The 16,505-nt window shown below is 39.6% G+C and overlaps 1 protein-coding gene across 1 annotated transcript in view; it reads right to left on the bottom strand.

Moving 5' to 3' along the window:
* Positions 1–16,505, bottom strand: part of DOCK2 (dedicator of cytokinesis 2) — a 513,031-nt gene that overhangs the window by 437,026 nt on the left and 59,500 nt on the right. Inside the window, exons 11-15 of the mRNA XM_036749404.1 lie at positions 16,248–16,323; positions 14,923–14,999; positions 13,180–13,305; positions 11,285–11,409; positions 1,300–1,398 (exon numbers count right to left, since the gene is read on the bottom strand). Of these exons, the coding sequence (XP_036605299.1) occupies positions 1,300–1,398; positions 11,285–11,409; positions 13,180–13,305; positions 14,923–14,999; positions 16,248–16,323 (503 nt within the window). The remainder of the gene's footprint in view (positions 1–1,299; positions 1,399–11,284; positions 11,410–13,179; positions 13,306–14,922; positions 15,000–16,247; positions 16,324–16,505) is intronic.

Genomic DNA, 16,505 nt, shown 5'->3' with positions numbered 1-16,505 from the left:
TGAGTTCATGTCTGGCCTCAGATACTTTCTACTTGTGTGACCCTGGGCAAGTCACTTAACCCTGTTGGCCTCAGTTTCCTCATCTATAAAATGATTTGGAGAAGGAAATGGCAAACTACTCCAGTATCTTTGCCAAGAAAATGCCAAAATGGAGTCACAAAGAGTCAGACACAACTGAAAAACGACTGAGGGCATCAATATTTTACATATTTTAAAAGTAAAAGCGGAAAGTGAATGCCAACATATATAGTGTTTCTGAGGCTGGTTGTGTCTAAGGCACAAGGATAGGTTTAGGAGGGAGAGGGAGATGTGGAAGGAGTGTTGCTAACAATAATGCAAATGTGGATTGAGATGGTGAAACATCTCTTACTGGCCTCTGGATAAATTCCAGACTTAGAAAAACAGAGCATTAGGGTTGGCAAAACCCTCATTTTAGCAATGAGGTCCTAAGAGGCTAATTGACCTACCCAAGGATGTGCAATGAGTTTTAAAGGTTTTAATGAGTTTAGATGAGGTTCATATGAGTTTTTATGACTTTTTCACCTATCTAATCCATCTCCCCCATTAGACTCTCAACACCACTCAAGCAGACACACGTGTTCCATGTCGTATGTCACTATCCTCCCTCCTCTTCTCCCTTTCCAACAGGGTGAAGGACAAAATTCACAGGATTACATGCAGATCATACATTTAGATTTGGGAGGGATTTTAGACCTCATCTAATCCAACCTCCTCATTATGCAAATAGAAAAAGAGGCCCAGTGAGGTTAAGGCGCTTGTGTAAGATCATGCAGCCAGTAAGTATGGGAGGTAAGAAGTGAAACCCAGGGTTTCCTAACTCTAGGTCAAGTGCTCCATAGTTCTGACAATAGATTATCATAATTAGAATTAACATAGGGACATAACTCCATAGCCAGGAAGAACCTTAGAAGCCATATAGTCCAACCCCCTCTTCTTACAGATAAAGAAACTGAAATAAGGTGGCTATTCCAACCCTACTCAGCTCAAAAGGGGCAGTGCCAGCATTTGAACCCAGGCTTTTTGATTCCAAATGCTGTACTCTTTCCACTGCACTAGCAGCCTCTCTTTTCAAAATTTTACTGGACTATCATTCCAAGTACCATCAACTGAGCTTCTACATACACAGAACCATAGGTCCTAGGTGGCAAAACATTTTAACATATTTTCACCAAAATGCTAATTGGATTACTGAGATGAAGAATGCCACAAGAACAGCGAGACACATCACAAGTTTCTGCACTCATCTCCTGCCAACCCCTTCCCCAACTTCTACCATACCTTGACCGTTTCCATCCAGCGAGGTTGCTTGACTTGGTAGTAGAGGACAGATCTGTACTCACTCATAGGCTTGTCCCCAGCTCCCACACAAATGGCATTCTAATCCAAAAAGAAGACAAAGAAAAAGTTGTGGATTTCAGTTTTCTTCTCTTTGACAACTTTGGTGTCAACGTCTTGGCTGGCCAAGCTACCTAGGATAATCCTCCCTCTTTCCCAACCCTCCCACCAGGTACCTATCATTTCTCTTCCACATTATAGAGTTATACATGAGCACTCCAGCCCCTGGAAGTGACAGCTGCTTAACTACAGAAATTCTATTACTTGCATTCTGGAATGCACTGAAGCAAGGCTGGCGCTGATGACGCCTTATTGTAAATGGTAACAAGCCCGGTAGCTACTGAGCACCACTGGTCTTATTAATCCGATTTGTTTCCTAAATCTAAATGTGCACCAAGTTTACAAACAGGCTCAAAGCAACCAAGCAGCAACTCATTCTGATGGCTTTCTAATGTGAACACATTGGGAAGGGGAAAAGTGCAGGACGTAGAAGCATATGGACATCAGTGTTAGAGAGGGAGGTTGGCACGCAGGGTACAGAGTAGTCTAATAGAAAGGACACAGGCCCGTGGATAAGGAGACCTTCAGTTTATGACTGTCACTGTCACTGATGAGCTGTGTGATTCGGAGCAAGCCGCTTTACCCATAAAATGAGTGGGTGGGTCTAGATGGATTTGGAGGACCTTTCCAACTCTGCAATTCCGCAATCTGATGGACCTACATACTTTTTATAGTGACTTTATGATCCCACAACACAGATATCACCCTAAGTAAGAAAGAGAGTTTATGAGGTATAGTAATTTTATAAAAGGCAGAGCAGGCTGCCTTTATTCTCTCTGCTTCCTCTATTTATGGCAATAGCTTAGCAAGAAACAAGTCTAAGAGATTATTATTATTATTATTAAGAAGAAGAATGATCATATTTATATGGCACTTTTAAGTCTTAAAAATGCTTTACATGTGTTAGCTCATCTGAACCTCACCACAGCCCTGTGAGGTAGGGGCTATGAATATCCCCATTTTACAGAAGAAGAAACTGAGGCTGACATTGGGTTAAGTGGCATTTGCCCAGAGTCACACAGCTAGCAAGTGTCTGAGGAAAGATTTGAAACCAGGTCTCCCAGACTACAAGTCCAATACTCTACTCTGCCCAGTGCAGTACTTCCTGCAATGCATGGAGTTGTGTGTGTGTGTGTGTGTGCGCGCGCGCGCGTGTGTACTAGCTATGAAGAGAAAATATATATATATATAATATTTTTTAAATTTATTACATATTAATAATGCTCTATTTTATTTTACTAATTTACCATATTTTGCTGTTTTATTAATTCCAAATACTAAGATGTTTTAAATTCTAAAATCATTTAAAAAACCCACACATACTATACTATACATATATTTGTTTTTCTTTCACCAGAACTTTGATTCCACTGCCACAGTAACTCTACTAATGCAGATCAGAATCTGCTCTGCAACTAGCTATACAGAATTACCTGGGAAAGTGAGGGGTTAAGTGACTGGCCCAAAACTGAGAGGTTCTGAGGGGCAATATCGCATTCCCATCCTGGCAAAGGATCATATATCCTTAGCATATACACTAAATATCTGTTAAATTCAACCGAATTATGGGAAATAAAAGACTGTTTGTCTCAAGAGAGCTCATCCTTCCATCCTGAGTTTTCAAGGAAGAAAAAATTCAAATATTTCTATAGTGATGTAAGGTGTTATTGTTAACTCCACCTTACAGACGAGGGAATTAAGGCTGAGATAGGTCATGACACATTTCAAGGACCATGCAGCTGGTCAATGTCTGAGACAGGAATCAAACCCAGGCCTTCCTGACTGTAAATCTTGTGCTCTGTCAACTGAGTCTATCTACAATCAAATCTAACTTGGCTGGGAGTTTTTTGAAAGGAATACCTAGAGAGGATACTGACTTTCAAAGAGTTCCATGATGTATGACATTAGGCAAACATCCTGGGCTTTTAAATACCTGTTAAGATGCTGAAATACAAAAATGTACTTTCAAGATACTTCAAATCCAATGCAATTAATAAAAAAGTAGTCAGATCTTAGAATGTCCACTAAAGGACTCCTCTTTTATGTCAGAGGAATAACCCAAAGTACAAAATTTAAATGTGGGCGCAGAGGAAACCTTCATTGCTATCTTTTAAGGAACATCTCGGCTAACTTCCTAGAGGACCATCACCTGGTTGGCCACAGCAGCTCTTGAAGACATTTTCTCATGTAACAGAGAAGTTGTGATCAGTGGAGGAAATGTCCACACCAGGGAAAATCATAGTTGCATGGGTGTCAAACTAGTAAGGAGTCATCCAGTCCCACTCCCTCATTTTGCAGATGAGTTAACTGAGGCTTAGAGAGGTATTGGTGATATTCCCATAGTAACACAGCTACTAAGTGTCAGAGGCAGGATTTGAATCCAGATCTTTCTGCCTCCAGGGCCACAACTCTAACCATTACACCAGTGGTTCTCAGAGTGTGAATATGGGACCTGCAGAGGTCCCTAAGACCATTTCAGGAGGTCAAAACTATTTTCATGAGTACACAAAGATGTTTTAATTTCTAATATAGTAAATATTTATAGATATAACCCACAACAAAAGCTCTTGGTGGGGGGTCCTTAATAATTTTTAAGATTGAAAAGAGATCCTTAGACCAAAAAGTTTGAGGACCATGCTACAAATCCCGTACTCTGTTGCCTCTCACTGATTCCTGAAGCCCTGTAGGGAGTCTAATGCGTGACGCACCGTAGGAAAGGCTTCTGTAGTAACCCAGACTCTGACTTAAACCAAACACTGGGTGATATTTATAGGTTTACATTTTTAGCAGTGTCAGGGAATTCTTCATGGCTTACAGATTCTGGAGCAAAGATTGATCAACAAAGTAAAATCCCTGCAGATGAGTACAGACAGTCTCAAAAGATCATCTCCTACCTTGGTGAGAGTTTTCAGTTTTCTAAGGTTTGAAAGACCATCATTCCCCACTCCACACTCATCCCTAAACCCATGCCTGAGATGGTTCTGTTTGGTGTCAGAGCTTTGAAGATAAAACTGAAAACATTGAAGCGGCTTATTATACCACTGAGGACCAGCCTGGGTTTATGGGGATACTGAGGGCTACACAAATCAATCTGAAACTAGAGTCAGGTTGTCCAAATATATTCCAAATTCCCCATAAATAGTACGTAACACTTGCAGAAGCCTCCTGCTGTACAGTGGGACTAGGTGTGTGTTTGTTTCTCTCACTCCTGAATTTTCCAAAGAGAAAATAAAAGCAGAGTAGTATGCAGACTGAACCTTTATAAAGGACACAATAGGAGGTGATCTCTGGGGGCACTTTTAAAAAGGCAGAGGCAGCAACTCCTACTCAAACTCCAGTGGCTCCCTATCATCCCTAAGAACAAATGCAAACTCCCATTTGGCAGTAAGCATTCTTTGCTTACTTACTTACTTACCTACCTTTCCAATCTTGTCATACATTACTCCCCCATGCACATGTTATGGTCCACCCACATTGACCTTTGTGCTATTTCTAACACACATCATTCCATCTCCTATGTCTTTGCATTGGGTATCTAGAGTACCAGTTCTGCATGAAGTGCTATCAGCTACCAATGCCTTACTTTAAGCTTATCTTCTATCCACTTTGCATGCCCCTTGTGTGTAGACAAACACATCACTCCCCCTCCCCCCCCAGTAGAATATAAGCTTCATCATAAGGGCCAATTCAGAGGGACCCCAATCACTTTCCACAGGAAACTCTATCTAGAGCCTGTAATCCACAGAGATGAAACCATTTTCTTGAAGGTTATTCACTGATGGTGGAGAGAGTTTTTAATTATGTTTTATGGGTTCAGATGTGAGTCCTATTTCTAGTACATTGTAAATAAGACAAACTGTTAATGTTTTTAGTCTTATGAACCTGCGCTCTTGAAAGAGAAGCTGATGACTTCCCTTGGAAGAATGTCAGCTATCAAAGTTTCTCAATTATCTGAGAAGGAAAAATAAGCCAAAGACCTTGGCCAAATATATCTGGGCCTTCCTGGAAGGGAGCATCCTGGTACAAGGGCTATGTATCTTATCTGTGTAAACATAGTATTGCTTTTACTATAAATCAATCAGTGAGCACTTATTAAGCATTCATTGTGGTCAGGAACTGTGAATGCACAAAGAAAGGCCAAAATGATCTCTTCCTTCAAGGAGCTCACCTTCAAATGGAGTTGCAGCTTCTTTGAATCTGGGCAAGGTAACTGAACTCTCAGTGCTCCCAGGCAACTGTCAAAGACTATAAATTCAAGGCAAATGGCTTATCTGCATGGCAAAGGGAGTTTCTTACCAAGAGCTTCCTCCCTACTAGGCCCAGCCCAAAATTAAGTCTTGTTTATCTAAATCTCCCTCAATATTACTGAAGTGCACTGCACAGAATAAATGCCTTAAAATATTTGTTGAATGAAAGAATGAATATTATAGTAAAGTCATTATCATTATTTATAACAATATTGTAATAATATTCATAACATGTTATGTATTATTTATAATAATATGTCATTTTTTGTGTCATCAGAATTTTATTTATGGAGCTACAAATTGGATAATGATTTGGAATTATGTAAGAGTTGATAGTTTTTTACCCAGTGATCCCTCTCTGGGAGAAATAGTCTAAGGAGGTAAAAAATAGAAACAAAGTTCTAATACATATTCAAATGTTCATTCTAATATCTTTTTAAAAATTAATTATTATGAACTTTACAAACACCAATAAATGTGAACATTTTCACATATAAAGAACAGCAGGAAAGAGGTATATATACATATGTGTGTAAATATATGTATACATCCACAGATATATGTATACATGTGTATGTATATACACATAAATATGGATATACATGTGTGTACATGCATGTGTATATGTGTACATGTACATATAATTTTATAAGTATATGTATCTATAAGTGTATGTGTGTATACATATATACATATGCACATACACATACACACACATATATAATGCGTATATGTGTGTATAGGTGGTTAAGTGGTATAGCGGATACAATGTGGGGCCTGGAATCAGGAAGACCTGAATCCAAATTTGGTCTCAGATACTGGCTGTATAACCCTGGGCAAGTCACTTAACCCTGTTGGCCTCAGTTTCCTCATCTGTGAAATAAACTGGAATAGGGTATGGCAAACCATACCAGTATCTTTGCCAAGAAAACCCTAAATGGGGTCATGAAGACTCTGACATAACTGAAATGACTCGACAACAACCAAATACATAGGTGTGTATGTGTGAGTGTGTGTGTAATAGTCTTCTTTAGGAAAAGAATTGTTTTGTCTTGGTATTCTCAGCATCTGGTGTACAGTAGGGATGTTAAAATGTTGGTTGACTGATTAATTAAGGAATTAAGATGCCTGATTCCTAACATAGAACTTGTAAAGTAGCCCTGGGCAAGTTACTTGAATGAATGAAAATACATTTATAAGCCCTTATTATGTTCCAAGTATTGTTCTAAGCCCTAAGGGTACAAATACGAAAGATAGACCCTGCCCTCAAGGAAGTTATATTCTAATAGAGGGAGACAATATATTTAGGGGAGTGGTGGCCCAAGAGAGGTGTATGCATAACTCCATCTCTAAAATGGGGTTAATAACTAGCCTATTAATGTTATAGAGTTGTTTCCAGCAGCAAATATAACTTATCCAAAGAAGAGTCCTTAGAGTGGGTATCATAATATCTCCACTTGGGAACTCTGTGGTGCAGATATCCAAGAATTTGATGCTTAAGGTCCTCCTGCATGAAGGTACATGACATAATGAAAAGAATACTTGACTTATAGTCAAGAAGACCTCTGACAATTACTAACAGCATGAGTGCTGGCAAGTCACCTAGCCACCCTGTGCCTCCATTTTCTCATCTGTAAAATGGGGATAATGATAGCTGCAGTATCTATCTCATAGAGTTGTTGGGAGAATGAAACGAGATATGGTATGTAAAGTGCAGCGCAGAATTTACAGCCCTACATAAATGTCAGCTCCTATTATTATCCCTTAGCATTTACCCACTCTCCAGGAGGGTTCCACTTCCCATTCCTTCCTGCCTGACAGGTTGCCAACAGCATGACAATCAGTCCTAATTCAGTCCTTTCTCTGTCCCCCCACCCCAAGAAGCCTCAGCTAAACCAAAAGGAATTAAAAGCAGGACAAGGACATTGCTAAGTGAAGAAGGAATAATTACAGCTCTTTGCCCCAGCCTTCCCAAGGGCAGGATACATCTAGATCAGGACAGACTTGGCCATATTACTAGAAATCTATATGCCAAAGGGGGCTTTTCTCAAAGGATCCTGTTCTTTTCTCACAGGGGGTGTTTGTGTATGCTGCCTGGCACTTAATTAGGCAATAGTATTTATTTCTGTAAATACAAAAAGACCTTACACAGGCTTCCATAGTGATTTTCAGTAGTTAGCTAAATTCTCCCATAATGTCCCTAAAATACAAAACTAGTAATTATAATCATTCCTCACATCATTATAACAGGTACTATTCAGATTCAATACTTTGAAAATCAACTTATATCTTCATATGTCTGCCCATTCAGGGAAAATCTATGAAGTTCTAAATAAAAATAATTCATTAGAGCCAGGGACTACGTAAGAAGCTCAAATTGTGGTTTTCTAACTTTTCCTGACAATATGTCCTTGAGAAACATCAGAAGCACCCATATCAATGTTCTAAAATGAAGCAGATACAAGAGTTCTTTAATGGGTAGCTGAATAAAATATCTTCAAAGAAAAGGATTGAGGACTCCCTGAAAGGCAATTCTCCTTTAAAATTTTTTTTTAAATTTCTTCTTTATATGACTGTGGGCAAAGTGATACTTTCTCACTTAATTTGGGTTTGGTTAGGAAGGTCTTGGATATCCTACAGAATAGGGAGGAGCCAGACACTTCAATTTCTGTCTCCTAATATCTGCAGTCTATATGAGATTGGAGGATGGATTTGAGAAAAAAATTATTCAACCTTCCTAGAAACCTGGGAGAAATGGGTTTTGGTCCCTTTTTATAGATTCAGAACAAAGCGGAGGAGTTAATAGAATCCCCCACAGGTCACACAGCTGGGAAGGAGGAAAGTTGAGATTGTCTTACAGGACCACTTCTTTTTTTCCCATGATCCCTTTCTGATCTGCACTCTCCAGTCCCCCACCCCTAGCTTTTATATTTGGTCATTTGCCACATCAATGGGTGAATATTCGCTTAAATGTCAGCTTATAGCTGAGTTTATTTTCAACTCAGAAGCACAGAGAGAGAAATAGGAGAAGCAAAACCCTCCCACACACTGGACACAGATGCTGAAAAGCTTAAAGAAGAAATAAGCAAATAAATGTAAACACACATGATGAAAATTGTATAGGACATATGCTGTATAAATATTTATAGCTATGCGCTTTGCATTCTTAAGTGTACTACGCTAGCCCCCTGGAGACCAAATTAGGAATTGACTTTTCACCAGATTTTCTGCTTGAACACTGACAGGTTACATAAAGGGATCGGAACGTCTGTTTTGAGGACATCCCAAGTTACCACATTCTTTCCAGACTTCTAATTTCTCCCTCTCTGTGTGTAACTTCTCACAGACACTTACTGAGTAAACTAATATGGTTTCAAGGACAATGACTTCTTTCTTTAACTGGAGAGGGCTAACTTGCGAATCCAGACCAAAGAGAAAGCCTTACAGGAAAGAGAGAAAGACAGATGGAAGGAAGGAAGGAAGGAAGGAAGGAAGGAAGGAAGGAAGGAAGGAAGGAAGGAAAGAAAGAAAGAAAGAAAGAAAGAAAGAAAGAAAGAAAGAAAGAAAGAAAGAAAGAAAGAGAGAAAGAAAGAAAGAAAGAAAAGAGGGAAGGAGGGAAGGAAACAAAGAAAAGAGAAAGGAAGGAAGAAGGAAAGAAGGAAGGAAGAAGGAAAAGAAGAAGGAAGGAAGGAAAGGAAAGGAAGGAAGAAGTAAAGGAAAGAAGAAGAAAAGGAAGAAAAGAAAGAAATTGAGAAAGAAAGAGAAGGGAAGGAGGGAAGGAAGGAAACCAAGAAAGAGAAAGGAAGGAAGAAGAAAAGAAAGGAAGGAAGGAAGGAAGGAAGGAAGGAAGGAAGGAAGGAAGAAAGAAAGAAAGAAAGAAAGAAAGAAAGAAAGAAAGAAAGAAAGAAAGAAAGGAAGGAGGGAAGGAAGGAGGGAAGGAAGGAAACAAAGAAAGAGAAAGGAAGGAAGAAGGAAAAGAAGAAGGAAGGAAAGAAAAGGAAGGAAGAAGTAAAGGAAAGAAGAAGAAAAGAAAGAAAACAAAGAAAGAAACTGAGAAAGAAAGAGAAGGGAAGGAGGGAAGGAAGGAAACCAAGAAAGAGAAAGGAAGGAAGAAGGAAAGGAAGGAAGGAAGAAAGAAAGAGAAAGAAGGGAAGGAAGGAAGAAAGGAAACAAAGACAGAGAAAGGAAGAAAGAAGGAAAGAAGGAAGGAAGAAGGAAAGGAAAGGAAGGAAGAAGAAAAGGAAGAAAAGAAAGAAAGAAATTAAGAAAGAAAGAGGAGGGAAGGAGGGAAGGAAGGAAACAAAGAAAAGGGAAGGAAGAAGGAAAGAAAGAAAGAAAAGGAAGGAAGAAAAAAAACAAAGAAAGGAAAGAAAGAAAGAAAAAAAGAAAGAAGGAAGGAAGAAAGAAAGACATGTGTCTAAAGGCAGCATGATGTAGTGTGAGAAAGGGCCACTCTCAATCTCAAGAAGTCTTGGATTCAAGTACTTGAATCCAAGTTATACTGGTTATATGACCCTTGGTAAGTCACTTTACTTCTCATGCCCCAGGCAACCCTACAAGACTAACAGTTGCACAAAATTTGTTGATCTGCATTGGTCCAAGGCATTTTCCCAACAGACATTCCCCTCTAGCAATGAAATCACAGATATCAGATATCTACCTATCCATACGTACTTAAAAGAGCTCACATTTATGCAGAGCAGTGGGCCTCAAGGAGTAATTTACAGAACTTTGGAGGTCCCCAAAGACCCTGAGAGGTCCTTTAAGGTCAAAACTATTTTCATAAAAAGAGTAAGATATTATTTGCCTATTAAAATACTCCTTCTTTTTCTAACTATATATCTGAGTGAGGCTGGATTTTCTTCATATATTTTCAAAACAACTTAATGCAACAGATTGAATGCAGATGTGAGAATTCAGCTGTATTCTATTAAGTCAGTAAACAAAGAAATTTTCAAAAATATGTAAAACAATGGCACTTTTCTCCCTGTTTTGGAAAATAATTATTCTTACTAAAATATTTTATCCATCTTAATAGGTAATGGCTTATTATTTTTACACGAAAAAATAAATGCATATTTTATATATCCATCTTAAAATATTAGGATTGCAAAGATCTTTGATGTGGTGATATTACCACATCAAAGATCTTTGGGGTCCCAATAATGTAACATAAAGGTTTCTTGAGACCAAAGCTTTTGGGAGCTGTTGATGCAGAGTGTTAAGGTTCGCAAAATGTTTCATATACATTATCTCATTTGGTCCTCATAATAGCCCATGTAGCAGGTGCTATCATCATTCCCATTTTACAGATGAGGAACTCAAGGCCCAGAAAGGTTAAATGACTTGCCCAGAATCATACCGCAAGCAAGAGTCTGAGGCATGATTGGAACCCAGGACTTCATGACTTCAAGTCCCAGTATTCTATCATGTTACGTATGTAACTTCTCAGGAAAGCAGAGCCAGGCCTGGAGTAATGGAAAATACAGATCATGTAGTCCAATACCAACACCAAGAAAGGCAACGTGAGAGAAGGCAGAATTTTGAGGAAAGGCTTTCTTGCTAAGCAGAGGCCCCTAGAAGTTGCCTATGTCACTGAAGGAAACGGAGTGATCCCTTACAGGCAGCACTTTGCCATCCTCCGCACAGACACACATAATCACTTCCACGTTCCTCTGCGTTGTCTTGTTGTACTTGTCAAAGTCTCCTTGTAACAGGGTGATGTAGATGTCGTTCCTGACATCCCCTGAGGCAGAAAGACAAGAGTTAGACACCAGAGTCAAAGGCAGCAGGAAGGAAGCAGTCAACTCACTTCAGCTGGTGCAGGAGAAGATGAGCTAAGAGACAAAATGGGAACTCCCATCTATCTTGCTTCCTCGTTTTAGTGTTAATAACCATCAGAAGAGCTAGGGGCACACACACTTATCCTAAGGAGAAGATGGAATTGGAGTTGGCACAGGAGGGAAGGAGGGGTCGTGGAAGAAGAAACCATAATGGAGACTCAGTCTTGAAAAGGTAGATATACCAATTATCCATGTTTTTCTTTTTCCTTTTTCTTCCTAAGTTAAACAACTTAATTTCCATCCTATAGTGACACCTTCTGGGAAAGCAAAGAGAAGACGAGAAATCTAATAGCTTAGGAGCTCCAGCCAAACATAAATCATTGGGCTTTCCACTGAGTGGGAGCAGAATAGAATAACTTTCCTCAGTCCTTTGACTAGCTAGGCAATGAGAACTGGGCATCCCATGGGGCAGCCCACAGTGTTGGATAGGGAAACAGAAGATCAAAGTGAATTATCATTTATCCAGAATGCCAGGGTAAGCAGATGCTGACTCAGGACCCAGAGAAGGATTCTTAGGGAGTACGAGAGGAAAATAAATTTTTTCATAGTAAACAAAAATGTTTCAAGTACAGGACAATCTAATTATACCAGATATTTGGGAACAAGGATAACAACCACATCACAGTCTGTTTATAGTGAGATACCTTTTATTTATCTGTGCATAGCAGGGCATAAATTGATTTGCAGTATAACCAAACTGAGATCCAGGATTTTAAAGTCACTAAGTTTCCTTGGGTCTCAATTTCCTAATCTGAAGAAGGACTAAGCTAGATTGACCCTGAGGATCCTTCTCACTCTAGCTCTCTAATCTTATAAGCCTATGTAGCATGGTGACTTACTTCATAAGGTTTTAGTACATGGGTGGGCTTTTGAGTTAGGCATCCTAACCTATTTCCCACAAATAGTCAACTCTCTATGATCTGACCAAGTCAACTCTCAAACTATTTGACCCAAATCTTGCTTTTGCCTTTAATCAAAGACCTGACTCTAAGTGCTTCCTTGATATTTCATTAGTTCTGCTACTTCATTATCTGAAACATTGACAGTTAAGTACCTCCCCTGCTCTAGAGGAGATATGAGAAGAGGCAGCTCATCTTAGGCTGGAAGCTTGCAATAATCTTTAAGGTCATTCTAGTCATTCTCAGCTTGGAATGACAGTCAGGAAAGGAGCAACTTTAGAGTTGTCTCTACAGAGTTGTATTTCATACTGAGTTGAATTTATAAAAGGATGAGCATATTCATGTTCCAATGTAGGCAGGCATTTCAAAATCAAAGATAATTGCTTAAGATGACCCATCACTGTATACTAATCATGCTCCATACATCAGTACGAATAACTAAGAATTGATAAGATGTGCCGAAGCATCTCATCAGAAGGGAATCCATGTGACTTTTCACTTTCATCTGTTCCTGTATAATCTATTGATACTTACATAGTTTCAATCTATAGGGAAGCCCCAATCTATAGGAAAAACGTCCCCTGATTCATTGTCCCAATTTAAACTAACAATAACAATATTGAAAGCAAAAGCAACTTCTAACCAAAAAAGAATAAAGAACCCGAGACTGCCTATTCAGCAAACAATTTGAATCTCCTATTTCTCCAGCTCTCATAGGAGAAAGGAGTAAAACTGTACCAAACTGGGAAAGTCACAGACCAGGTCAGCTCCTACCAGGCATGATGATTTCAGGAAAACCAAGCTTCCGGGCCACAACGGTCGTCCTGTCTACCAGGTGGGGATAGTCCTTCCGGATTTGAATGATGTCTCCAACCAGCATTTTCATTGTCACCCAGAGGCCTAAAGGAAAGTATCCTTTGTGAAGATCTTTTGTATTTAGGGTAAATTGTCTTCTGAATTAAACCACTTCTTCCCTTTTCCCTTCAACCTCCCTTGCTAGAATCGGTCTTTGGGAACAAACACTGATCACATTACCAACAGAAAAAAATTCCTCATCATCTACCTAATGTCAATTCCATTTCATTGAAGAGATACTTATTAAGTACCTACTCTGTGCTTAATAAGAGCACTGTCCTGGGCACTGGGAAAGATACATAGTTCAGATAAGACATGATCCCTATGTTTATTAACAGTAAACTTCAGTAGAGGACATAGCACATACCCAGAAACTGAACAAAGAACACAAAATAATACACATGATCAGTACACAAGAGAAGAGAAAAACACATTACTAAGTGAGGAGTAAAAGGGTAAAAGATTGCTACTAACTGGGAGAGCTTTGTGGAATAGGTATCATTTGACTTGGATAGAAATTCAACAGATGAATAGGGAAAGGGAGGACATTCCTGGTTTATGGAGTAGCATTGGCAAAGGCACAGAGATAGAAAAATATATAGTGTGATTGGGAGACAGTTGTTTCAATTTGTATGGACAAATTGAAGACTTAGAGCAGAATAAAATGAAGTTGGGAAAAGGTTGAAACTGGTAGAAAGATGGAAGATCTTGAATGTTGGGGCATAGAAGTTTAAATTTCATTCCTGAGGCAAATTTTTTTTGAAAAGAGTGACAAAGCCAGATACATCTTTTCAGGAGAAAAATTATGTTTGTAGCAATGAAGGATGACATAAAGAGGGAAGGAAGGAGAGATTGAGAGACATGTAGGGAAGTGGTTATAATAGCCCAGGCAAGTGATACAGTAATTCAGGGCCTATCCTTAGGGTGCAGGAATAGAAGGGAGAGATGTGAGAAATGCTGCAGAGGCAGAATTGGTAGGATTTGGTAACTAATAAGTTATGAAAGGCAAGGGAGAAAGTAGAGTTAAAGATAATATCCAACTTTCCAATATAGGAGCCTGGTGTCTATGACAGAAACATTGTTAGGAAGAGAAACTAGTTGAAGAGAAAAGATAATCTTGGTTTTAGAAGTATTAAATTTGAGGTGCTCATCAGACATCCAGGTAGAATGTTCCTATAAGCAAATGAAGATAGAGGTCTGGAGCTTAGATGTCAGGGTGTGAGATACAGAAGGGGTACTTGAGGTCATGGTAGAAAGATTGCCAGGAAGTTTTAAAAAAAGGTTCTGGGCAAAATCTTGGGGAACACCCACTTTAAGAAATCAGGAAGAAGAAGATGAATCAGCAAAGAAGACAAAGTAACAGAGAAGGAGAAAGAGAACTGGGAGTGTGGTTTCTATGATACTGAGGAAGGACAGAAAATCCAGAACGAGGGTGTGGTCAACAGTTTCAAAGGATGCAGAGAGGTCAAGAAGGACAAGGATTGATGAAAGAAAAATTCACTGGATTTGGAAAGTAGGATTTCTCTGGTGCCCTTAGAGAGAGCTGGTGAGATCTCTCCTTCTCTCTGCAATCTGTAGAGAGAGCAAACTAAATTATTCAGGGCTCCTAATTTCAACTGGGGGCACTGACAATTTCTAAGCAAATAAATACAACTTACTTACCTTGACCTCCACTGTCTCCCTTGGAGGCTGTAACTTTACCCAAGAGACTGTGTAGGAAATCATTTTCAGCTGTTACCCTGGAGGAGGAAAGAGAACACAGTGACTGCTGGATACACTCATGCTCATAGGGATGTAGGCTAGTGGAACTGAGGAATTCTGTGATGCCTCATCCCCTTTGTCAGATACTCCTTAGGAAAAAATCAACCTTGGTCCAAAATGCCAAGGCAAATTTAGCCATTCAGACCCAGCTCAGGGAGACAATGTTGGGCTTCATTAGGAAATCAGTTTGTTTTTCTCTCCTCTGCAAAGCAATATGCCCCTAAGAGGCATGATCACAGATGTCGTAACTTAAAGTCATTTTCTAGGGGAAGATTGGTGTGCAGGAGCTCTCAGATTCTTAAAGGTTTGCAGCTTCCAAAGATTTCTGTTACTCCATCTTAAGTCCTAACAGGAAGCATGGATCGTAGACCATAGATTGAGAAGAAGAGGCCTTAGAGGGCATCTAGTTCAATGCCCTCATATTTTACTATGAGGAAAAGGAGACTCAGAGCAGTTAACTGACTTGCCCAACATCACAGAGGCAGCAGAGGATTATTCTAGGGTCATTCAGTTAAGCCTCTACCCTAACAAGAATCACCAGACTGATTACCACCGTCTGAACACCTTTCTCCAGGGTTATTCCATCATGGAAACAACATGGGACAAGGACAAGGGCACTAATGTCAGAGTCTGAAGACTAGGGTTCAAATCCCACTTCTGATAATATCTCTGTGACCTTGGATAAGTTACTTCTTTCCCGGGCTTTGGTTTTCTCAGTTGTAAAAGGAAGGTGTCACATGCTATGTCAGTCCTAGTACTCCTCCACTGTGAACTCCTCAAGCAGAAAAAGATGATTTGGTCTCCTTCTCAAATTCATGCCCACACAACACCAGAATCATACTCTGTTTCCAATATCTGGTCCTGGTATCATCATTAAACATCATCCTAGCAATCAAAGAATTTAAGTCTGAAGGAACCTTAGAGATCCTCTAATCTAGTTTAACTCTTTCCTTTGACATCAGAGGAAACTGAGACCCAGAGGCAAAATGACTTACTTGAAGTCATACAATCTGTGACAGAACTGAGACTAGACTATAGATCTGGTAACTCTAAGGCCAGTGCATGTTCCATGATACCAGGGTACCTCATTGCCTTCTCACCCTTGGCACAGATGGGCTGTGCCAAACTCAGTAGTGTGCTGCCATGTGTAATTGAGGGGGAGTGAGTTGGGTGGTAGTATGGTTTATGTTAAGAGGAAAATAAATAATAATCTTGGGATGTCTTACGGGTGAAAGGGGATGAAATGCTGCTTCTCTTCATCACTTTCTGCTTTCCCCTTGATGATGTCTGTTATATCCATAACTAGGAAGAAAAGAAAAGAAAAGAAAAACCATTGTTTAAGATTATGCCAAGATGGAGGTAGCAAGAGAAAAACCACAGGGATAAGCCTTCCAGACCAGTGAAAATGAAGCAAGCCTCAAAGAATGAGGAAACTCATCAAGGTCAGGACAAAGGTGGCAATCATAATTGGGGGGCCAAGTCAG

This window comes from Trichosurus vulpecula, chromosome 3, assembly GCF_011100635.1.
Source record: "Trichosurus vulpecula isolate mTriVul1 chromosome 3, mTriVul1.pri, whole genome shotgun sequence".
Classification (NCBI taxonomy): Eukaryota; Metazoa; Chordata; class Mammalia; order Diprotodontia; family Phalangeridae; genus Trichosurus; species Trichosurus vulpecula.
Note: the sequence above shows the minus strand (reverse complement) of the source record. Positions and strands in the feature narration are given on the sequence as shown.